Source organism: Notolepis coatsorum (genome assembly GCF_963971535.1).
Source record: "Notolepis coatsorum genome assembly, chromosome: 12".
NCBI classification, from domain to species: domain Eukaryota; kingdom Metazoa; phylum Chordata; class Actinopteri; order Aulopiformes; family Paralepididae; genus Notolepis; species Notolepis coatsorum.
Genome location: NC_140176.1, coordinates 101,118,487 through 101,144,119, shown reverse-complemented (window position 1 = coordinate 101,144,119; position 25,633 = coordinate 101,118,487). Strand labels below are relative to the sequence as shown.

Below are 25,633 nucleotides of genomic sequence, written 5' to 3'. Positions count from 1 at the left end.
TATAGGCATAAGCAAGCATGAAAAAGATAGTACATAAGCGAGCATGAGCAAGGTAAGGTAAATCACAGTGTTTCACATTAGGACCTAGTATCCCAATAGGTTCTCTGTTTACAGTTTCATTCAGTACAAAAATTGTTTAAAATGATTCGGTTTAGAAATAAACTAAGAATTATAGAATGGAACAGACATACAACAGAGTATTTAACATAGAACAGTGATAAAATAGTTCAATTTTGGATTACAACAGAGCAGTGCTCTTCAATATTCAAGGGGCTTTCACAATTATTACATTTGGTAGTAATAATGGCACACAGTCTTAAATTCATCATCAGGGCTGGGGGCGAGTGCAACGCGCGTAGGAGGAACGCTATGTTCTGTTCTTATCTCTCGACTCCCCGGCGTGACCTTGTGAGTTCTAAAGGCTCCAGCACACTTGAGAGTGGGGGGGGGGTGCATCGGGCAGCGTCGGATTGATGGGCAGCAAGTCTCTTTACAAGTTCCATGTGGAGGGCTTCCAGTCTGTCCATAGCTATCTCCATACGGTTATCATGTTTCCGAATTAATCTTGTCCAGATCCCGATAGCGATTGCTAGTTGGTCCATATTGTAGTGATGACTGATCCATTTGAGGTATGGGGGTGGCGTAGAGAGGGTCGCATCCTCCTGGCCATCATCACGGGACGTCCACCACTCCGGTCATCACCACGAACCCACCACAGTTAGGACAGCCGAAACTCAACCAATCTTTCGCCGTCGACTAAAAACACACTTCTTCAATCAATATCTGAAATTGGGAAAAAAAGAACACTAACCTTCTTACTGTCTTATACTATCATGCACTCAACATACTACAGACCTGCCAACCTGCACGTATTTTTTGTGTACCAACCACGCAATTCTTGGTCAAAATACGCAGGTATGAAATGCCAGCTGAAACTACGCAAATGTAAAAATTTTAAATGAATTTCCAGAAAACAATCAATCAATACAAAACAATACCGATGTATTCGGTATTTAAATTACATCCCTCTTCTTGTGCTTCTGTAACGTCTCGGAATCTTGACTCGAGCAAGTTCGGCTGCCCTTCCCGACCCAAATCTTCACTTGCAAACATCCACTGATGCAGTAATGTTAGGCTACTTTATCATCGACCGAGGCGTACATTGCTGAGGTAAAATGGGAAGCGGGGGAGTAATAATAATGAAACACAAAACATATTTAAAATGTCACCATAATGTTAACATAATATGAAACATTGCTAAACATGTTCAGTAACTTTGTTGTTCGCGAGTTAGTCGACGTGATTAGCCTCGTTACGAGACTTGAGGCTACGGTGTGATAAACTGACGCTGACGTAGCAAATAATTCCTATTATCGCAGCCAGTCACCCGACCAGCCTTACAGGTAGATAGATACTAGATAGTCATTGTGATGTCCTATGACGACGATGATACTGACTGGGAGAGAGAGAGCAGTGTTAACGTTACTAAAAAGAAGCGAGTGCATCTTCAAGACACTGACGTCACGAGACCGCCGCCATCTTAGTTTGGGGGAAAGTCCTTAGAGCAAGGACAACAATACTGAATGTGATTGATAAATAGTAGTAACATATAAACATGAAAAAGGCATGTAGGCTACTTGAAGCCTCCAGTGCACATACACTGAGAATGGACTATATGGCAAATATAAATATTTGTTCCTTATTCTCACCTGTTATGAAATGGGTAGAGCAGACATACGTACGATTTGACTTGGGGGACCAGTGTCTGCTTTGGTCGACTCTCCCGTCTGCGTCTACGTGTTGATAGCCGCCAGCCACTATTTCCTCCGTGATGCCTCAGCTGGTATTATATAAAACTTGAGTTTTAAATTTTACATTTTGTTATTGGTACAAAATGTTACAAAATTATTACCCTTGATTATGTTTAATTTGCCGCTTTCCAATCCGTTTTGTGCACTAAATGAAGCGTAAACAATGTACCGGGAGTGAATTTTTCCCCCACGCCATAGTTGCGTAGCAACAACAGACAGGAAGTTGACTTTGGGACGTTCCTTGCAAAATATGAGGAGCAATGGCCGTGTCTCCGCCCCTCAAAGATGCCTCACCATGCATTTCGTACATCGTGCAATTATGATGTTGATAGCCATCAGCCACCAAGGAGCTTCAGGTAATAATTTAGCTAAAACCTATGTACATTCCTAGATAGTTTTGTCAATTTAATAACACATTTTCATTATATAATATGTGTGCTAATATTAATAATAAGCTGATAATAATTGCATTCAATTATTTAATTATAAAATAAAAATGGAAATCATGCCCAGAAACTTGGTTTTATTCATAATTTTACATAATAAAACAAAAAAATGGTTTTATGCAGGTGTACTCAAACCTTTGACTGATACTGTACTAGATTTCCATTTTAATTTAATAATTTAATGCAATGCACTTATGATTATCAGTTTAAGCACACACACGAAGTGGTGCGAAAGTGCGTGAGCGTTACACTATTGTGGTACTCAAAATATTTTCCCAAGGTTTTCACGTCTGCTACTATACTAATATGTCTCTACTTACTAACTTGAAAGTCGCTTTGGATAAAAGCATTCAGCTAAATGACTAAATGTAAACTATGCCTTTAACGCTGTAAAAGTGAAGATGCTGCAGGGAGTGACAGTGGCTCAGAAGGTAGGCTGGTCTTCTGTTTATCGGAAGGTTCCCTGTTCGATTCCGGCCCTCCCCCGGGCAGCGTGTCGAAGTGTTCTTGAGCAAGACACTTAACCCCTACGTGCTCCCGATGAGCAGGTTGGCACCTTGCATGGTTGCCTCCGCCGTCAGTGTGTGAATGTGTGAGTGAATGTGAGGAACAAATTGTAAAGCGCTTTCGACAAAAGCTGTTACCGTATATAAATGTTGTCCATTTACGTCTTCCTCACTGTGATTCAACACGTCTTCTGAACCTGCGCTTTCCATCTCTGTGCTCCACCCAGGGGACAGGGCTATGTTCAGGAACATTGTTGTTGTTGTTGTTGGACAGTGGCTAGTTCTAGCGGAAGCCGAACTAGAATGGAGAAGTAAGACAACTCCTTCCCTCCACTAGTCTGAGGGTCCACCTTGGTTGGGCAAGTGTTAGTGCCCTCTCTAGCCTCCCTACCTAGGGATACAGGGTGCCGCACTGCCTTGTGTGTGTGTGCGTAGGGATATGCAAAGGCTAAGGGAGAAAACCCTGAAATAAAACCGCACTGCCTTGTGTGTGTGTAGGAGTACGCAAAGGCTAGGTCCTCACCGACAACGGGGTTACCTGTAAGGAAGGGCATCCGAGGTATAAAACGAGCTACAAACCAAACATGATGACTCCAGTGGCGCGGAGCCACCACCCGTCCAACCTCACTGTAGTGGGGAAATAGGGACGTAAAACGGAGATGATGATGATTTCCGTTCCCAGGTGTTCCATTTGGAAGATATCGTGGAGGAGACTGGCTATGTTCTGGAGAAGGACTCCGAGTACAGCCAGAAGATTCTGGAGGATGAGGAGGAAGTCAGCATCGCCATCAGCCAGAAAGGAGGGAAGACCTCCCAGCACCAGGTATCTTACAGGGTCTCAGACCTCCCAGCACCAGGTATCTTACAGGGTCTCAGACCTCCCAGCACCAGGTATCTTACAGGGTCTCAGACCTCCCAGCACCAGGTATCTTACAGGGTCTCAGACCTCCCAGCACCAGTTATCTTACAGGGTCTCAGACCTCCCAGCACCAGGTATCTTACAGGGTCTCAGTACTGTGAAGACCTCCCAGCACCAGGTATCTTACAGGGTCTCAGACCTCCCAGCACCAGGTATCTTACAGGGTCTCAGACCTCCCAGCACCAGGTATCTTACAGGGTCTCAGACCTCCCAGCACCAGGTATCTTACAGGGTCTCAGACCTCCCAGCACCAGGTATCTTACAGGGTCTCAGACCTCCCAGCACCAGGTATCTTACAGGGTCTCAGACCTCCCAGCACCAGGTATCTTACAGGGTCTCAGACCTCCCAGCACCAGGTATCTTACAGGGTCTCAGACCTCCCAGCACCAGGTATCTTACAGGGTCTCAGACCTCCCAGCACCAGGTATCTTACAGGGTCTCAGACCTCCCAGCACCAGGTATCTTACAGGGTCTCAGACCTCCCAGCACCAGGTATCTTACAGGGTCTCAGTACTGTGGTAGCTGCCTTCAGGGTTCGCACAAGGTCCTTGGAAGTGCTTAAAGTGCTTGATTCTTGACACACAAAAAAGTCAAGGCCTGGAATTCCTTGAAAACAGCCCATTTTCTAACAAGGTGCTTAAAAAGTCCTTGGAATTCAAATCGACCATTCGCATTGAAAGTTTTGTTCATCCATGATAAAAAAGAAAATCTGAATGAAGAAATTGCATTTTTCTATTATGTAAATAAAGTGTAACTAATTGTCAGAAAGCCATAAGTATTGTATCCGACACACAAAACAATGCATTTAAAAGTGAATTGAATCCTTTTTAAATGCCCTTTTAAAATGAAAAATAGTGCTTGGAAAAGTAGTTGAAAGTCCTTGAATTTCATTTAGCAATGTCTGTGGGAACCCTGTGCCTTACCGATACCTTACTGCTGATGTCTTACTGATCTGTGTGTGTGTGTGTGTGTGCGTGTGTGCGCTCCTCCAGGAGGTGATCTTGAGGGATTGTGGTGCCGGCTGGGACCTGGGTCCAGACCTGGACCACTTCAGCAGCAGAACCCGCCAGGCGCTACAGTACATGAACCCCAACAAGATCAACATAGACCTGCTCCTGGACCTCGTGGACTACCTGGGTACCACACCTCCTCATCCTTGGTTCTGATCAGCTCTGTAATGTAGACGGGGTTCGCACAAGGTCCTTGAAGTGCTTGAAGTGCTTTAAAAAAAGTAATTTCCTGGAATTCCTTGAAAACAGGATTTTTTTAACAAGGTGCTTAAAAGGTCCTTGAAATTCAGATCAACCATTCGCACTGAAAGTTTTGTTCATCCATGATAAAATTGTTCTGAATCAAGACATTTTATATTTTTTATTTAAAGTGCAACTAATTGTCAGAAATTGGTTTTAAGCCATAACTATTGGATCAGATTTTTTTTCTATAAAAACTGTATTTAAAAAGGAATTGTATCCTTTTAAAATGAAAAATAGTGCTTGGAAAAGTACTTGAAAGTCCTTGAATTTCATTTAGCAATCTCTGTGGGAACCCTGGTTCAGGTACAGGTTTGATGTTTTTGTGTTTCTGTTTCTCCAGACAAGTCTCCCCAGTTTGCATCGGTTGACGGTGCGATTCTGGTCTTCCTGCCGGGCCTGGCCCACATCCAGCAGCTCCACGACCTGCTCTCCAATGACAAGAGGTTTAAGGACAGAGACCGGTACGACACAAGCGTGCGCACACAAGTTCTACACACACACACACACACACACACACACACACACACACACACACACACACACACACACACACACACACAAGAGAGACCTTGAACTCAACGGAGCTACACACTTAGTCGAAGCTGACTCCTCCCGTTCATCTGAAGTTTGTCCCCCCCCCCATTTCCCAGGTACCGACTAGTGGCGCTCCACTCTACACTTTCCTCCAAGGACCAAGCTGCAGCCTTCACAGTGCCCCCTGCTGGAGTCAGAAAGGTACTGCGTGTGTGTGTGTCTGCCTTCAGCATGTGTCTTGGGAATTACTTAATTTTTTATTTTTTTTATCAAATATTATAATTTTCTTTTTTTACATAGAATATAAAACAAAACATGACAGCACATAATACAGTAATAATAAACAGAACAACACCAGACAATAATAATAACAATAATCCTGGGAATTACTTTTATGGGTCTGCTATAGGGCGGTCGGAATTTAATTACCGGTACAATTGTTGAATTTCATTCGAATTGCGGGGAAAAACAAGTGCAAATTCGCAATAGCTGCAGCCTTTTTGCGATAGGCCACTCCCGTTACCACGCCCCCTTTTAGCCAATTGGCAGGAACACACACACACACTTGACCTCCATGCCAGATCTCAGCCTCCTGGTGAAACCTGTGGCCGCTAGAGGACGAGGAGATGCTGAGAGACCCACCAACCAACAGAGTGACCTATAGAGTTGCTGGTCGCAGCAAAAAAAAGAAAAATATGAATTTGACTACAAAATCGGTAGTCGAAATGTAAATAAATAAGGGCGAAAGAAAAACGTTATTGAGGTGAAGTGAAAACGCATGACTGGCTCAAGCCAATAAGTATCATTGCAATTGTAGTAAGGCTGAGACGATATGCTATTTGGAAGAATCGAAAAAGATTATAATAAATACATTTTTAAATACTTTTTTCTTAACACTTTGAGTGCCAGCCACGAGAAATCTCATTATTTCATGCCATGCGTTGAGTGCCAATGACGAGAAGTCTCGTTTTTTAATCGTTATTGCTTTTATTAGCAATTACGTTACCATTGGGACTGTATGAGCTCGAACAAGGAAAATACCGCCCCCTATCGTCTCCCAGATGGTAATGCATCCATTGGATTGGACTCAATGGAAATGGATGAGAAAAGAAAACTCCGGAATCCACATTTTACTTCTCAGGCATGTAACCCGAGCCGATACCATTCATTGTAGACACTCAGAACAGCGTGGAATGTGTTTCGAGTACCTAACGTTGGATCAATAAACGCGATCGATATTTGGAATGGCGATCAGGAATTGGAATAATCTTTTTGGAGAACATCTGATCTGAGGTAAGGAATCTATTTGACCAGGCTTGGGGTAATCAGAGTATTTTTTCACCTATATCTCAGCGTGTCCCATATGTGTGCGTGTGTGTGTGTGCTGACCAGGAAATAGATAATAGATTTTTCAGCCCGCTTCTCTAGCGTGCATAAGTACACATATACTATCGATAATCTAGCGTTTATTTGAAAACTATTCATAAATAGGCCGAAAAATTACAACGTGTTTTGTGTATTCCACTAAAGGGCGTTTATCACAGAATATTTTTTTTTCTGGACATTTCCAAAAACGAGCGTTTTTCAAAATGGTATAAAACGGAAATGTACCGATGAAAAAACAATCCATTTCGTACATGTTGACTGCAAGCAAGTAATTTTTTTTTTGACCAAATCTTTTCTTTCTTCAAACATGAAACAACAACAACAAGAATATCACAGTACAACAATAATAATAATAATAATAATAATAATAATAATAATAATAATAATAATAATAATAATAATAATAATAATAATAATAATAATAATACATAAAAAGATAACATAAGACATCAACTTAACACATCATGACAAGACACTAATTGAGACAGCATGCACAATGACCATCCCGCGCCCCCTCCATCCCCATACCCAGTGCAAGCAAGTCATTGATAAGCGACGGGCGTATTAGACACATAGCCATAATATAGAATATAGAAATAGCTCAGTGAAAATCATGAAATATCGGAAAATCTGTCTAAAAAGGCTGGCATTCAAGCGATAAATCGAAGTGTTAAAAAACTATTATTTAAAGTTAGTTTGTGTGTGTGTGTGTCACGTGCATTCACTGTATTTTTTGCGATGCTGCAGTTGGCCCACGACACACACACACAAACTAACATTAAATCATATTTTCTTCTTTTTCTTTTTCACATGCAAAAAAAATCGATAAGTTATCGATTTCCCGCAGTTATCGATAATTAAATTGTAGTATTGTTCTTGCAGCTAACTTGCTTCTCGTGTCTCTCTTTCAGATCGTACTGTCGACCAACATCGCGGAGACTGGCGTCACCATCCCTGATGTGGTGTTTGTCATCGACACTGGGAAGACCAAGGAGAACAAGTAGGTGGTGCTGAGAGACTCTAGCTGGGTAGCTCAGTGAATATACTGTATGGTGGGTAGCTCAGTGAATATACTGTATGGTGGGTAGCTCAGTGAATATACTGTATGGTGGGTAGCTTGGTGAATATACTGTATGGTGGGTAGCTCAGTGAATATACTGTATGGTGGGTAGCTTGGTGAATATACTGTATGGTGGGTAGCTTGGTGAATATACTGTCTACGGTGGGTAGCTTGGTGAATATAATGTCTACGTGGGTAACTCAGTGAATATACTGTCTACGGTGGGTAGCTTGGTGAATATAATGTCTACGGTGGGTAACTCAGTGAATATACTGTATGGTGGGTAGCTTGCTGAATATACTGTCTATGGTGGGTAGCTTGGTGAATATACTGTCTATGGAGGGTAGCTTGGTGAATATACTGTCTATGGTGGGTAGCTCAGTGAATATACTGTCTATGATTGATTGATTGATTGAAAACTAGAGGTGGGCATAGATTAATTTTTTTAATCTAGATTAATCTATCTGCAATCCTGGATTTAATCTAGATTAATCTAGATTAAAATGGCCCAAAAAAAAAAAAAAACTGCCGAAGGCATTCAAAACATGTGTGTTCTACCCAAATAATGACCAGAAGTAAGTCCTTACTTTTTCTTTCCTCCTTATGTTTCTCAGGCCAGGTGGCCCATTACACCATGAGCCCATCTCCCGTTTCCAAAATGCATTACAGACTGTTTGAAAAAGCTGTTTTGCTATGATAATTGGTAATGAAATATCAAAATAATGTTCAATAAGATGTACTTGTGTTTAATAAGTTGTTTTATTCAGAAGTTAACACAAATAAATAATATTACCAGTACAGTACAGTATCTAGAACTCTCAGGAGCAAAACAGAAAGAATCATTTCAAACTTGAACTATGTGACATGGCTTGAATCAACTGCTCCAGTGGAGTTGCTCAGTGGCCAATGGTGTCAACTGTGGTTGTACTGGGCAGCTCCCAGGTGTGAATGGAACTGTGTGAATGTGAAGCAGGGCGTTCCTGAAAAAGAGCATCTGTGCTCAGCGAACCTACCCTGGGTAAATAAAGGTAAAAAAAAAAAATGTAATTTTTTTTTTTTTTTTTTTTTTTTTTTTTAGATTAATGCGTTAATTATATTATCGCGCGATACTAGTATAGCGTTAACGCAGCACGTTAACGGCCCAGCTCTATTGAAAACGTTATTAACAGATTGCAGAATGGGTACAGTACAGTACAGCTCAATACATACAATTGTTAAGGGGTTGCAGACCAGAGAATGACTTTCGTCTTGTTTCCATCAGGGTCCCCCATTTTCAATTCATAACATATATGACATACACGACATACAGATAGACAGTACTGCTACATCTATACATTTATGACATACCAGATTTGCAAATACAGTACTGTTTGTGATACAAAAAGAGTCCAGAAAAGAGAGTATATACATTTGACGTAGAAACTGTACATTGGAGGAGGTTGGGCAGGTGGGGTGGGGTTGGGGGGGGGGGGGGGGGTATTGACAAAACCATACTTGGTCATTTACTGTACATTGGAGGGGGTTGGGTTAGGACATTTACAGGGGCCAGTTTCTAATTGAAGTCTCCCGTAGGTGTTCTTTGAGAGTGGTTTTGAAAGTGGGTAGTGATTCACATTCCTTTACAGCTTTGGGTAGGGCGTTCCACATTGATGTGGCATAATTGGTGGGTAGCTCGGTGAATATACTGTCTATGGTGGGTAACTCAGTGAATATACTGTCTATGGTGGGTAGCACTAGCTCAGTGAATATACTGTCTATGGTGGGTAGCTTGCTGAATATACTGTCTATGGAGGGTAGCTCTGTGAATATACTGTCTATGGAGGGTAGCTTGGTGAATATACTGTCTATGGTGGGTAGCTTGGTGAATATACTGTCTATGGTGGGTAGCTTGGTGAATATACTGTCTATGGAGGGTAGCTCTGTGAATATACTGTCTATGGAGGGTAGCTCTGTGAATATACTGTCTATGGAGGGTAGCTTGGTGAATATACTGTCTATGGTGGGTAGCTTGGTGAATATACTGTCTATGGTGGGTAGCTCTGTGAATATACTGTCTATGGAGGGTAGCTTGGTGAATATACTGTCTATGGTGGGTAGCTTGGTGAATATACTGTCTATGGTGGGTAGCTTGGTGAATATACTGTCTATGGAGGGTAGCTCTGTGAATATACTGTCTATGGAGGGTAGCTCTGTGAATATACTGTCTATGGTGGGTAGCTTGGTGAATATACTGTCTATGGTGGGTAGCTTGGTGAATATACTGTCTATGGAGGGTAGCTCTGTGAATATACTGTCTATGGAGGGTAGCTCTGTGAATATACTGTCTATGGAGGGTAGCTCTGTGAATATACTGTCTATGGTGGGTAGCTTGGTGAATATACTGTCTATGGTGGGTAGCTTGCTGAATACTATCTATGGTGGGTAGCTTGCTGAATATACTGTCTATGGTGGGTAGCTTGCTGAATACTATCTATGGTGGGTAGCTTGCTGAATATACTGTCTATGGTGGGTAGCTTGCTGAATACTGTCTATGGTGGGTAGCTTGCATCCGCAGATCTTTTCGGCCGTTTGCACCACTCTCTCCGGTCCTCTGCAGTCGTTCTGGTTCCAAAACCATGCGGTGGTGCATCCCGTCGGTATATACTCTCTGTGGTGCCTCTGTTGGTTTTAACCTGTTGGGAGTGATGGATGAGTGGGGTTTAACTGTATTGGGAGAATCAGTTAGTGTCTGGTAGGTTGTCACAGAAAAGCATTGACACTATATGAGACTGTCATAGAAAAGCTCATCTCTAGCCTTCTATCCTCTCTACGCCGCCCCCATACCTCAAATGGATCCGTCATCAGCTCTATTTTCAATCTTTCAAAATGTTCTTATGTACCCCAGTTGCTATTGCATGTACTTATTTGAGGTTCATTACACGTATATGTACATGCTTACCAACTGTTTCGCCTGTTTTATAGCAACACTACTATCACCGACATCTAAGAAGGGAGATCCCCCCTTGAACGGCCCTTCTAAGGTTTCTCCCCTCCACATTGCCTGTGGTGCTTTTCTCCTATTGCTAGGTTTTTAGTGAGTTTTTCCTTACCTTCGCGTGGGGTATGTCTGGGAGCGTTGCATTAATTAATTTATTTGACATTTTATTTTGGACTTCAAACTAAACACTTTGCTTCCACTTTGCTTTATAAAAGCAGCACAATGAACACAAATCTGTCAGTGCAGAGTCCGACCTCATCTTAAATAACAAACAGCATTGCTTGTTGTAATTAACAAAGAGAAGCAGAGTTGATTTAGCAAAACAAACAAAAAATAATATTCATATATATATATTTTTTTACATAATCGAATTTTATTTTCATATTCGAAGACCATGCCCATCGAACGAAGCTTTGAAGTATTTAAGACAGCCCTAGGGGACATTAACGTGTGTTGTCGGGCCTTACAAATACATTTGATTTGATTTTAATTGATTTGTGCTCTCTCCAGGTATCACGAGAGCAGCCAGATGAGCTCTCTGGTGGAGACCTTCGTCTCCAAGGCCAGCGCCCTCCAGAGGCAGGGGAGGGCAGGACGAGTGCGACACGGCTTCTGCTTCAGACTCTACCCCAAGTTCAGGTACAGTGTGGAGCTCTCTTGGGGGGGGGGCGCGCGCGCATCGGTGGACTAAAGGTTAGAGAGGCGGGGCCCGACCGGCGCCCCTTTGACCCCTGAATATTTAACACACTCCACTCCCTCAATGCTAAGGATGGATATTGGTAGAGGAGAATTTCCCCCGATACTAAACATCTGATACTAAGAAACATGTCTTAACACATGTCGGAAATAAAGTGACTTGATTTGCAGCATTTTTGCCACGTTAACTCTAATGTCATACGCACATGTATCGGAGGAGGCATGTGGTAAGTTCTACACCCTCCCCAGGCCGACAGTGCGCGCAACGACCAGGAAGGGAATTGGCATAACGACTAAATTGGGACGGGTGAAAAATACAGAAAAAGCCCAAAAAGAAATACCGTACTTTTCGGACTATAAGCCGCGGCTTTTTTCCCCATTTTTCGACCCTGCGGCTTATATAACGGTGCGGCTTATATGTGGACAAAACCCGAAAATCGAAATATTGCTTTTTTTACTGCATTGAAATGTTATTTATCCTTATTTGCTAAACTTAATACAACTTGTAAATGAGTTAATTCTTGTTATTTGTCCGACAGTATTGTGTCCCAATGTCATTCTCTGTAGAGGTGGGAGTCATTCTCTGTAGAGGTGGGAGTTATTCTCTGTAGAGGTGGGAACTTAAAGCTCAATATAAGAGGCCATGCACCACCACCCACAGAATCGAGAAAGAGCAATCAATCTGTCAATCCTTTCCGTGTCCGGGCCGGGTGAGGTTTCCCGTGTTGAGTCAAATTAAGCCGCAGGCTCCATTCCTTACATATGGTAATTAAACATTAAAACACATGCGGCTTATAGTCCAGTGCGGCTTATATATGTACACATCATTCAATTTAGCTGCTGCGGCTTATAGTCAGGTGCGGCTTATAGTGCGAAAAGTACGGTAGAATACATTTCTTTTTTTAAGTAGTGAGGGGGCTCAACTTGTCCATTTTCAAAGTATTTTGCATCTCGTTCCAACTGCTGGGAGCAGCACATTGGAAGGAGGTGAGACCAGAGGAAGTGTTTAGCACGGGGGACCATCTCGCGAGAGACAGTGATCAATACAAGGGAAGAGAGAGGTGCCGGAAAATAAATTAAAATTACATTTAGACTAGTTTCTTTGAGGCGGTCGGGTGGCGTAGCGGAGATTGCGCTCGTCACCAATGCAAGAGGCTGCGGTCTCGACTAGGGATGCACGATATTGATTTTTTGACACCGATACCGATAACTTTATGCTCCTCAAGCCGATACCGATACCGATAACCGATATTTATTGTATTATAATATTTTTTTTAACTGTATATATATATATATATATATATATATATATATATATATATATATATATTTATCAATTTTTTTTTTTTTTTTTAGTATTTATAAGCTCCGACGTCATCGGTACTGCTATCGGTACTCGAGAAATTATGGAGTTTTTTTTTGAGGAATTTAAACGTCGCAAACTAATCATGTTGGCAGTTGTCTGCGCGGGGAGCTCTGTGCTCTCTGCCTGCTGTGCTCTCTCCTCTTCCCCTCCCACACACACACACACACTCACTCACTCACTCACACACACACACACACACAGACACGGGTGCTGCGCTGCCGAGTAGGCTACAGACAGCTCTGCTCTCATAATGGCGGACAGAACGAAATGTTCAAAACTCTGGGTCTATTTTACTAAAGTCGATCTATCTATCTCTCCTCCCTCGGTCTCTCTCTGCCTGCGCGAGCGGGCTGTGCTCTTACACACACTCACTCTCACACACACACACACACACACAGGTGCTGCCGAGTAGACAGCTCTGCTCTCGACAGCACCCGTGTGTGTGAGTGAGTGTGTGTAAGAGCACAGCCCCCTCGCGCAGGCAGAGAGAGACAGAGGGAGGAGAGATAGAAAACGGCCAACAAGATTAGTTTGCGACGTTTAAATTCCTCAAAAAAAGTCTGGGTCTATTTTACTAAAGTCGATGCTGACAACGCTCGTTGCCACAAGTGCAACAAGACATTTGCCAGTAATGTATAAGCGCTGGTACTTGTCAATGTGGCTGGCGGGGAGATAACGTTAGCTCCGAGTAGAGTAATGGCTGACAATCCGGAGGTAAATAAACGAACGAGAGCTTCTGATTGGTGGTAAGAAGAAGAGGTGGGTGCAAGCCGTGGGACGTAATTGGCAGATCGACTGTCTGTCTCCGAATGTAACGTGACTACGTCACAGCCAAGAAAGGGAGCGCTGGATTTGTGAAAAACTCCCTGTTCCTAAACCACATGCTATCAGTTTTACCACAGTACTGGCAAAACGGGAGGAGGCTATAATAAAAACAAGCGCCCTTCATCCAAATCCACCCACACCGGATTTCTTTTAACCAAAAAATGTATTATATGTTATCGGAGCTATTAATAACATTATCGAGTTTATCGGGATGACGTCATAATTGCTGATATCGGCCCGATAATTATCGTGCATCCCTAGTCTCGACTCCCGGAGTCAGCATTGCCCTGCGGCTTGGGCCGATCGTCATACTAACTCGTTTGGCTGAGTTAGGGGGAGGGAAGTCGTGGGTGGTAATCTGGCGTTGTGGACAGCGACGCCTACAGGTCAGGTCTGGTCGCCTGCTCAGCGAAAGGCAGGAAGTGGTGAAGGCAGCGTGACCTCCCACGCGTTACACTTCACCAATGAGATGAGAGTCCTCGCTGCCAGGTGAAAAGAGAGCCGCTGGCTGTCTCCGCATGTGTTGGAGGAAGCATGTGGTGGACTTCAGGGTTCCCTTGTACCGACCAGTAGGGGGAACATGCGCACAACGACCAGGTAGGGGAGGGGGGGAATTGGCATAACGACCAAATTGGGACGGGGAGAAAAGCATAGAAAATCAGGCGGAGAAAAAGAGGATTAAAAAAAAAAATACTAGTTTCTTTGGAAAACAATCATGTTCATCAGAATCATCGTCGTATAAAATAGTTGAAAACGAAATAAATAAAGGTCACTTCAAATTCAGGGATATGATGCATTGTTGTACAGATGAGTTACCGTAATTCCTCTAATAGTAACCCCGGCTTGTATTTGTTTCAACTGTAGCGGGTACCAGGCTTGTATTAGGAGGAGGCCTGTATAAGAGGGAGGCCTATATTTCAAATTTTCAAACGGATCATAATGAATAAATCAACATTTTGTGTCAGTTTGAACCCAGTAAAATGTACTGGGTTCATTTATTGAAACCAAGTACTGTATGAAATAGTAAACAGTGCAATTACAGGTGGTCACTGGTCATTTCAACGTTTTCAAAGTGAAATCAAGTAACTAGCTCAGTATGCAGCTCAGTATATTAGTAACCCGGCTTGTATTAGGAGGCCGGCTTATAATTGCTTAGCTCAAGAGCGCACCCGGCCATTAATAGAGACCCGGCTTGTATTTGAGACCCGGTTTCTATTAGAGGAATTACGGTATCTGGTATAATGTGTGATCTGTCTCTCTCTCTCTGCAGGTTCAATGCCTTCATGGATTACTCCATCCCAGAGATACTGAGGGTCCCGCTGGAGGAGCTGTGTCTACACATCATGGTATGGAGTTAAATAGACAAACAGGGAGTTAAATAGAGATAAACAGGAGCTCTCTCTCATTCTCTCCCTCTCTCTCTTTCACTCTCTCTTTCTCTCTCTTTCTCTCTCTTTCTCTCTCTCTCTCTCTCTCTCTCTCTCTCTCTCTCTCTCTCTCTCTCTCTCTCTCTCTCTCTCTGTCTCTGTCTCTGTCTCTCTCTGTCTCTCTCTCTCTCTCTCTCTCTCTCTCTCTCTCTCTCTCTCTCTCTCTCTCTCTCTCTCTCTCTCTCGCTCTCTCTCTTTCACTCTCTTTCTCTCTCTATCTCTCTCTCTCCCTCTCTCTCTCTCCTCTCTCTCTCTCGCTCTCTCTCTCTCTCTCACCCTCCCCCCCCCCCCCCCCCCCCCCATCTGTAGAAGTGTGAGTATGGGTCTCCGGAGGACTTCCTGAGCCAGGCCCTGGACCCCCCGCAGCCCCAGTCGGTCAGTAACGCGGTGTGCCTCCTGAGGAGGATCGGAGCGTGCCACCCCGACCTCCACGCCCTCACCCCGCTGGGCCTGCACCTGGCCAGCCTGCCCGTCAACGTCAAGATCGGCAAGATGCTCATCTACGGGGCCATCCTGGGCTGCCTGGAGCCCATCGTGAGTCGAGATCCTCTCTCTGAATCTAAGTCTAATTCACACACTCTCTCTCTCTTTCTATTTCTCTTTCTCTCTCTCTCTTTCTCTTTCACTCTCTCTTTCTCTTTCACTCTCTCTTTCTCTCTCTCTCTCTCTCTCTCTCTCTCTCTCTCTCTCTCTCTCTCTCTCTCTCTCTCTCTCTCTCTCTTAGTATCCCAGTTCCGCTATGTGAATGTGTTGTGTCTTCCAGGCGACCATCGCGGCCGCCATCACGGAGAAGTCGCCCTTCTCCACGCCCATGAACAGGAAGGAGGAGGCCAACCTGGCCAAAGCTGCCCTGGCATTGGCCAACTCCGATCACCTGACCATATACAACGCATACCTGGGGTATGGGCTTCTCCCGGAGTTCAATGAACAATACCTTTTTAAAGATACAGTACAGTGATGTCATAAATTGCTTATTTTGTGACTATGAACTCATTGACCGCCAGAGGTCGCTGTGGGCGTATGGCCGTTTGTGCCAGCGCTGTAATGAAATGGGGGTACATGCCGGTGTTTGTAGTGCTGAAACTATATTAAATATTATAGCTATGGATCTAATGACATAGTCGATTGTCATTGAGTTTCTTCCGGTCAAGTTGCAAAAAACAGATAATTTTTTCATCAATACATTCCCGTTTTATACCGTGGTGAATATGAGTATAGTTTTAGGGTAGTTCTGTGTAATCCCGGGAAACGCTGCTAAACAGCGTTTTAGTGCAATTGACCTGTCTCAAACCCTGCCCCTTTTCTTGATCCTCCAATCACAACTGTCGCTTACCTCGGACAAACCAAGTTTGTCCGAGGTAAGCGACAGTTGTGATTGGAGGATCAAGAAAAGGGGCAGGGTTTTGAGACAGGTCCATTCACTAAACACGTTGCCATTCCTCGCTTGGATCAACAATCAATCTGAAATCAACGCGAGATTTTGGGTATTATGTTTTATATGTGTGAAAGGGGGACGGGGCGCCCCTCTGTATTATGTTTTATATGTGTGAAAGGGGGACGGGGCGCCCCTCTGTATTATGTTTTATATGTGTGAAAGGGGGACGGGGCGCCCCTCTGTGTTATGTTTTATATGTGTGAAAGGGGGACGGGGCGCCCCTCTGTATTATGTTTTCTATGTGTGAAAGGGGGACGGGGCGCCTCTCTGTGTTATGTTTTATATGTGTGAAAGGGGGACGGGGCGCCCCTCTGTATTATGTTTTATATGTGTGAAAGGGGGACGGGGCGCCCCTCTGTGTTATGATACGTTACACACACCACACACACTCTTCGATCGCGGGGAAATAATCGGATCAACGCAAGATTGATAACATATAGTCCTTACCTTGTCTATGATGTACTGCAAAAAGAATAATCCAATTATCTGATCGCCATTCCAAATACTGGTCATGCTCGTGTATCCAGCGTTATCCAGCATTGCACATGAACGGGGGGGGGAGCCTCGTCGATGCATCGTTATAAGTGCTTGTCTTGCCGGAGTATTTAAACCCCGCCCGCACGCCGCAGCTCGGCCCAGAAAACAAACCACATTGTTTCAAATGGAGTGCAATAGCGGCCTCAAGGCGTTAGGCGGCGGTATTGGACTTGCGATCTCAGACCCATCCCCAGTGATAACACACAGCTGCCTGCATGTTTATGAATGGAAATAGCGAATGAAAGAAATAACGATCCAATAACGAGTTGACTCGTTGGCAGAATTCGATTGGCGGGCTATAACGAGTTGACTCATTGTTTTATTTTATTTTGTATCCTCTTTTTCTCCGCCTGATTGTATTTTTCTCCCCATCCCAATTTAGTCGTTATGCCAATTCCCCCCCTCCCCTACCTGGTTGTTGTGCGCATGTTCCCCCTACTGGTCGGTACAAGGGAACCCTGAAGTCTACCACATGCTTCCTCCGACACATGCGGATACAGCCAGCAGCTCTCTTTTCACCTGGCAGCGAGAACTCTCATTGGTGAAGCGTAACGCGTGGGAGGTCATGCTGCCTTCACCATTTCCTGCCTTTCGCTGAGCAGGCGCCCAGACCTGACCTGTAGGCGTCGCTGTCCACAACGCCAGATTACCACCCACGACCTCCCTCCCGCTAACTCAGCCAAACGAGTTAGTATGACGACCGGCCCAAGCCGCAGGGCAATGCTGACTCCGGGAGTCGAGACCGCAGCCTCTTGCATTGGTGACGAGCGCAATCTCCGCTACGCCACCCGACAGCTGAGTTGACTCATTGTTGGCGGCCATTGAGTTAATGTCACAATTTTCTAAAAAGAAATGTAAGCGTTGGATGTACTATTTGATTAGTTATATAATAATTAAGTCTTTTAGGTTACCCTCTCTGAGCACAGCCAACTCTCAGTAGGCTGAGGGGGCGTGGCCTCATGTTGACACTATGCTAAGGGGGCGTGGCCTTCTGTTCACTACACAATATAGATGCTGCTAAGGGGGTGTGGCCTTCTGTTCACTAGACAGTAGACACTATAGATCAGTGGTCACCAACTTTTTTATCTTTTTTTTTATCCACTTTTTCTCCCATTTTCTATATTTTCTCCCATCCCAATTTCGTATCGTCCAATTCAACCCTCCCCTGTCACGGACGCTGTTTCTTGCCTCCCACAAGCCGGCTGCAATGTGGAATAAGTCATACATAGCACAAGTCCCCTCCGGTACTTGAGGTAACAGCAGTCGCATCTTTTCACCTGCGCAGCTCGATCTCTCAGTGGCGAGGAGTAACACGTGGGAGGCTCACGCTGCCCCCGACACTTCCTGATTCTACTGCGCAGGCGCACCAACCGACCTGTAGGAGTCGCTGTCCACAACGCCCGATCCCCACCCATCAGTTTCCCACCCCCTAATACGGCCAATGTGTATTAGTATGAACGACCAGCTAAACTGAAAGCAATGTGGAGCGCTGGGCTCGAACAGGCAAGCCCAGCGTCTCCGTCATTCGTGGCGAGCGCCTTGCCCACTACGCCCTGGTCACCAACCTTTTTAAGCCCAAGATCACTTTTTTTTTTTTTTGGTGAAGGCAAGATCTACCTATTGAAGCGTTGAGAGAAAAAGACAGCCAAGATTGTACTTTAAACTAAATTACTTTTATTTGCCTGTATTCTAATTACATGCAATGCTTTGGTCCAACATTAAAACGTCAAAGTAGAACTGTAATATGTACTTTCTCAGTCAGTGCTAATTGCAGTCATCTTATTCAGCATCACTTTTCACATCAAAACAAAAGTAGAACTGTAATGTGGACTTTCTCATATTATTAACATTGACAAACATATTTACAATTAGCATTGTATAAGGTAGAACTGTAATGTGTACTTTCTCATTCAGTGCTAAGTGCAGTCATCTTATGCAGCATCACTTTTCACATCAAAACAAAAGTAGAACTGTAATGTGGACCTTCTCCTATTAACATTGCCAAACATATTTACAATTAGCATTTTATAAAGTAGAACTGTAATATGTACTTTCTCAGTCAGTGCTAAGTGCAGTCCTCTTATGCAGTATCACTGTTCACATCAAAACAAAAGTAGAACTGTAATGTGGACTCTCATATTATTAACATTAGAAAATGCTAATTGTAAATGTTTGTCAAAGTAGAACTGTAATATGTACTTTCTCAGTCAGTGCTAAGTGCAGTAATCTTATGCAGCATCACTTTTCACATCAAAACAAAAGTAGAACTGTAATGTGGACTCTCAGGGAAAGATTAAAAAAAAATTATAATTTCTTTTTCAGGGAAAGATCTACAGGGAAGGTCTCAAAGATCGACCAGTCGATCGCGATCGACGGGTTGGTGACCACTGCTATAGATGCTGCTGAGGGGGCGTGGCCTCCTGTTCACTACAGTACTACACTATAGATGCAGCTGAGGGGGCGTGGCCTCCTGTTCACTACACACTATAGATGCTTAATAGCATAGATATATATAGAACACTAGATAGCTTGCCCGCGCTGCCGGCCAATGGAGAGCGACGTCACTGAACCGCCGCCATCTTGCTCCAGTTAGCCTTGAGTGAGAGTGAGTGAGCTGCACAGACAAAAATACTCATAACTCGCTGAAATATTGACGGATTTACAAACGGTTTGGTTTATTACAAGCATTATTAACGTGGCTATGATTCAAGCGGTTTGTAAAAAAAAACATCTTTAAAATTAATTTTTTTATAAGTATGCAGTATCATAACTACATCTTTGATGTTTATAGCAAACCAACCCGTTTGTAAATCCGTCAATATTTCAGCGAGTTATGAGTATTTTTGTCTGTGCAGCTCACTTACTCTCACTCAAGGCTAACTGGAGCAAGATGGCAGCGGTTCAGTGACGCTGGTGACTCCGCCTTAAGCTATCTAGTGTTCTATAGATATCTATGCTTAATAGGACTACAACGATGCCTACACTGAGAACCAACACTAGATGTGCCAATCAGAAGCTAGATGTGACTGATGGGCCAATCAGAGTAACCTGTGTATATTATGTGATTGGATATCTGAAATGGCTTGATTTTGTTGATCTCCAGGAGGATAGACTCCTGGGGCTTTATCCTAATTCATAATTTTCACAAACAGCAGCTCTAAAAATGCAACGAGATTGAAAAACAATCCGTCTGCTCTTGTCAACGTGACGCTCACTGATGTTGTCCGTGTGTGATCTCAGCTTCTACCCCCAGGCCATCAGAACACTCCACACTGATCTATGCGCACACAAGCACACACGAACACACGAACACACGAACACACGAACACACAAACACACATGCATCTGTTTTTTTTTATTTTTTTTTATACTTCTTGCGGTTTATCTTATTATTTTCGTAACCTTGTTTTTTAACTGCCTTGCTTACTGGGCATACTCACTATAACTGCACCCTGTGTGCCACTGTTTTATATTTCATACGTTTACATTGTTTACATTACACACACACACACCACACACACACACACACACACACACACACACACACACACACACACACACACCACACCACACACATCCTGCACTCTCTCACACACAAACACACTACAGGTCACTTTAGGAAAAAGCAAAGGTCACTTTAAAAAACATAACTACCGGTATGTTTTTGTATAGTATAGTTACATATAGCATAACTGTATATTGTATAGCATATTGTATAGTAGTGTATATAGGACTCATTACCTTTCATTCATAAGCTTAGCATTGTATAGTATTTTATCTTAGTACCTTTTATCATGTCTATATATTCTATTATTATTTGTATTTTTTGCACAATCAAGACGGGCATGGCCACCGTCACTTCACTACATGTCTTGTGTATATGTATGTGACGAATACATCTTGATCCCTGTCTCACCGCCAGGTGGAAGAACTCGAGGATCGATGGCTTCAGAGCGGAGACAGCCTACTGCCGGACACACTTCCTCAACCGCACCGCGCTCCTCACCATCGAGGTAACACCCAGTGGTGGAAAGTAACTAAGTATATTTACTCAAAGTACTGTACTTGAGTACAATTTTGAGCTACTTGTATGTGAGTATTTTTATTTTAGGGAACCTTGTACTTTTTACTCCACTACATTTATCTGAACCCATCAGTTACTAGTTACTTTGAAGAAAAATATTTTGCATAGAAAACATAATATATACAAAATAAAAAAAAATATGAAGATGATGTACTTTCACATTTGAAGCCTGTCGACTTCAAGAGGACGTAATCAGAGCAGCATAACTGGACCACATACCACTTTAATATGAGCAGTATAACTGGACCACATACCACTTTAATATAACCTTTAATCAGAGCAGCATAACTGGACCACATACCACTTTAATATAACCTTTAATCAGAGCAGTATAACTGGACCACATACCACTTTAACATAACCTTTAATCAGAGCAGCATCACTGGACCACATACCACTTTAACATAACCTTTAATCAGAGCAGCATCACTGGACCACATACCACTTTAACATAACCTTTAATCAGAGCAGCATCACTGGACCACATACCACTTTAACATCACCTTTAATCAGAGCAGCATAACTGGACCACACACCACTTTAACATCACCTTTAATCAGCGCAGCATAACTGGACCACATACCACTTTAACATAACCTTTAATCAGAGCAGCATAACTGGACCACATACCACTTTAACATAACCTTTAATCAGAGCAGCATAACTGGACCACATACCACTTTAACATAACCTTTAATCAGAGCAGCATAACTGGACCACATACCACTTTAACATCACCTTTAATCAGAGCAGCATAACTGGACCACATACCACTTTAACATAACCTTTAATCAGAGCAGCATAACTGGACCACATACCACTTTAACATAACCTTTAATCAGAGCAGCATAACTGGACCACATACCACTTTAACATCACCTTTAATTAGAGCAGCATAACTGGACCACATACAACTTTAACACAACCTATAGTGGTCAATGGATCCACAAACGTCATGTAGAATGTGTACTTTTACTTTAGATACTTAAGTACATTCAATAGCAAATACTTCTCTAATTTTACTTAAAGGAACACGTCAACTTTTTACTCCCAGACATTCCCCAACTCACTAAAACCTAGCAATAGCACCACTGGCTCTGATGTTAAAGTGGTATGTGGTCCAGTTGTACTGCTGGCTCTGGTTAAAGGTATTGGTAACTAATAGGTTCACATACATTTGGTGTGAGTGACAATCTTTTTTACAATATTTACTTTGAATTGTAATTGAGTAAAAGTACAAAGTAAAGTGCCTAAAGTAAAAGTACCTAAAGAATTCACTTAAGCACAGTACTTGAGTAACTACGTAGTTACTTTTTTAGTTGTTTCTCTCCCCTCCCGTCTCGCCCTGATCCGGTCGTCGTCATCCCGTCTCTCCTCCTCCTCCTCCTCCTCCTCCTCCTCCTCCTCCTCCTCCTCCTCCTCCTCCTCCTCCTCCTCCCTCTCCTCCTCCTCCCTCTCCTCCACCTCCTCCTCTCACTCTTCCTCCTCCTCCTCTTCTCCCTCCTCCTCTACTCGCTCCTCCTCCTCCTCCCTCTCCTCCACCTCCTCATCTCACTCCTCATCCTCTTCTCGCTCCTCCTCTCCCTCCTCCTCCTCTTCTCGCTCCTCCTCCTCCTCTCGCTCCTCCTCCTCCTTGTCCTCCGCCTCTCGCTCCTCCTCTCGCTCCTCCTCCTCTTCCTCCTCCGCCTCTCGCTCCTCCTCTCCCTCCTCCTCCTCTCGCTCCTCCTTGTCCTCCTCCTCTGCCTCTCGCTCCTCCTCTTGCTCTTCTCCTCCTCTTCCTCCTCCGCCTCTCGCTCCTCCTCCCTCCTCCTCCTCATCCCGTCTCTCTCTCTCCTCTCCAGGACGTGAAGCAGGACTTGTTAAGGATGATGGAGCAGGCTGGGTTCTGCTCCTCCTCCTGCTCCTCCTCCTCCTCTCGCTCCTCCTCCTCTTCTCGCTCCTCCTCCTCCTCTCGCTCCTCCTCCTCTCGCTCCTCCTCTCGCTCCTCCTCTCGCTCCTCCTCCCTCTCCTCCTCATCCCGTCTCTCTCTCTCCTCTCCAGGACGTGAAGCAGGACTTGTTAAGGATGATGGAGCAGGCTGGGTTCTGCTCCTCCTCCTGCTCCTCCTCCTCCTCTCGCTCCTCCTCCTCTTCTCGCTCCTCCTCCTCCTCTCGCTCCTCCTCCTCTCGCTCCTCCTCTCGCTCCTCCTCTCGCTCCTCCTCCCTCTCCTCCTCATCCCGTCTCTCTCTCTCTCCTCTCCAGGACGTGAAGCAGGACTTGATAAGGATGATGGAGCAGGCTGGGTTCTGGTCCTCCTCTCGCTCCTCCTCCTCCTCCCGCTCCAGGCCCCCCCCGGGCCCCCCCCAGCCGGGCTCGATGCCCCGGCAGCAGATCTCGGTGCTGAACGCGGTGCTGACGGCCGGCCTGTACGACAGCGTGGCCCGCATGGTGCCCACGCCCTCTGTGGACGTCCTGGACCGGGTGGCCTGCACGGTGGAGACCCCCCAGGGCAAGGCCCAGGTCCACCCCTCGTCCGTCAACCGCAACCTGCAGACACACGGCTGGCTGCTCTACCAGGAGAAGGTGGGCCCCCCGCGGGAATACATTAACCCTTCCACTGCCGCACTACCACACGGTTAACCCTTTCACTGCGACAATACAGAAGGGTTAACCCGTTCACTGTCACGCGACAAAGGGTTAACCCTTTCACTACCACACTACAGAAGGTTAATCCTTTACTAACGGTTAACCGTCTGTAGTGTGGTAGTAAAGGGTTAACCTTCTGTAGTGTGGTAGTGAAAGGGTTAAGTAACATTAGTTAATACAGTAATAAGCAATTAATTAACAGTTAACTCATGTCTCTACTAGTAATGATTTACTAATGGTGTGCTTGTTATCTAAGGTATTCATTTGTATATTAATACATTATTTATGAAGTTGTTAATGTTGTAATTATAAAGATGAAAACATTTATTCCTTAACACTTTGAGTGCCGACGACGTGTATTGTCGTCTTATCATGCCCCCCGTTGAGTGCCGACGACGTGATTTGTCGTTTGATTTTTTTATTAGCGGTCTGAATTCATATTTCATCAACCGCGTCTCCCGTTGGTACAGCAGACCCTATAGGAGCTCAGATGGGAAAATACCGCCCCCTATCATTCCCTGTGTAACTGCAGGCCATTCGATTATACTGCTGGATCTGTGGAGGTGGAGCCAACTGGCTCCACTGTGCTGGCAAGCCGTCTGATGAACATGGAAGTGATCGCGAGATGGAAAGCAGCGTGGAATATATATTTACAGCAGCCAATAATCCATCAATAAACGCGATCGATATTTGGAATGGCGATCAGGAATTGGAATAATCTTTTTGGAGAACATCTGATCTAAGGTAAGGAGTCTATGTTACCAGTTTTAGGATAATCAGAGCTGTATTCACTGAGATATCAGCATGTGCCGTGTGTGTATGTGATGTTGAGGAAATGAGAGAATAGATTTTTCAGCCCGCTTCTATAGCGTGCATAAGTACACATATACTATCGATAATCTAGCGTTTATTTGAAAACGATTCATAAATAGGCCGACAAATGACAACGTGTCTAGTGTATTCGAGAATATTCCAATAAATGCCGTTTATGGGGGAATCTTTCAATTTTCCAGACATTTTCGAGAGAACGATAGCTTTTCAAAATGCTATAAAAAAGATATGAACCATCATAGCAGCGGCCGGCTGAAAGATCATTCTACACAACGGATCATCGCCCACCCCGGTCAGGGGAAATGCTGAATATACGTATTTAAAAACTGTTTTTTATTAATTGGAAATATTTCCACTACTTCTCCAATTTATACTTTAGATGTTTAAGCATAGCAATGCTCTTTTAAGATCTAAGTTAATGTTCTCTTCCTTTTACTCGTTTTTTTTCATCCGTTTTCTCTGATTTATTGAGGCTCTCTCTTCAGTTCAATACCTCCATATTATTCATGGGTTACTATAAATTACACAAGTTCATATAAAATGTAAGTGATTAGGGCATGACAATTGAAGCTTATTTTTGGTCTTTATTTTTATTTTTATCTTATTTAAATTTTTATTTTACGGGAAAGTGGCCAAGCCACAGTCGACATTCTACTTATGGTAGAATTTAGAGTGTTAGATCCTATGGTATACATAGGAATGTTAAGGATAATTGGATCATTCTGGGATATCCGGTGGTGCAAGGGAGGGAGTCATACGCAAAGGTTGTGTTCATGGAACACAATCCTGTACGACTCTCGGTGGGAGGGAAGGGTAGGGGATTTTTATTTGTATATATGTATGTTTTTAAGCTCGGCTCTCAACGGGACCTCACTAGTGGGAAGTATATCTATTATTGCCTCGCACTCTAGAAGC

General features: G+C 43.9%; 1 protein-coding gene across 1 annotated transcript in view; it reads left to right on the top strand.

Annotated features, from left to right (window-relative positions):
* The window catches only part of LOC311238304 (ATP-dependent RNA helicase DHX29-like), a 92,111-nt gene that overhangs the window by 50,995 nt on the left and 15,483 nt on the right, over positions 1-25,633 (top strand). The window contains 11 exon segments of the mRNA XM_084326329.1: positions 3,446-3,586; positions 4,675-4,819; positions 5,276-5,396; positions 5,586-5,670; positions 7,767-7,855; positions 11,403-11,531; positions 15,050-15,125; positions 15,516-15,740; positions 15,970-16,106; positions 21,101-21,191; positions 23,504-23,824. Of these exon segments, the coding sequence (XP_084182455.1) occupies positions 3,446-3,586; positions 4,675-4,819; positions 5,276-5,396; positions 5,586-5,670; positions 7,767-7,855; positions 11,403-11,531; positions 15,050-15,125; positions 15,516-15,740; positions 15,970-16,106; positions 21,101-21,191; positions 23,504-23,824 (1,560 nt within the window).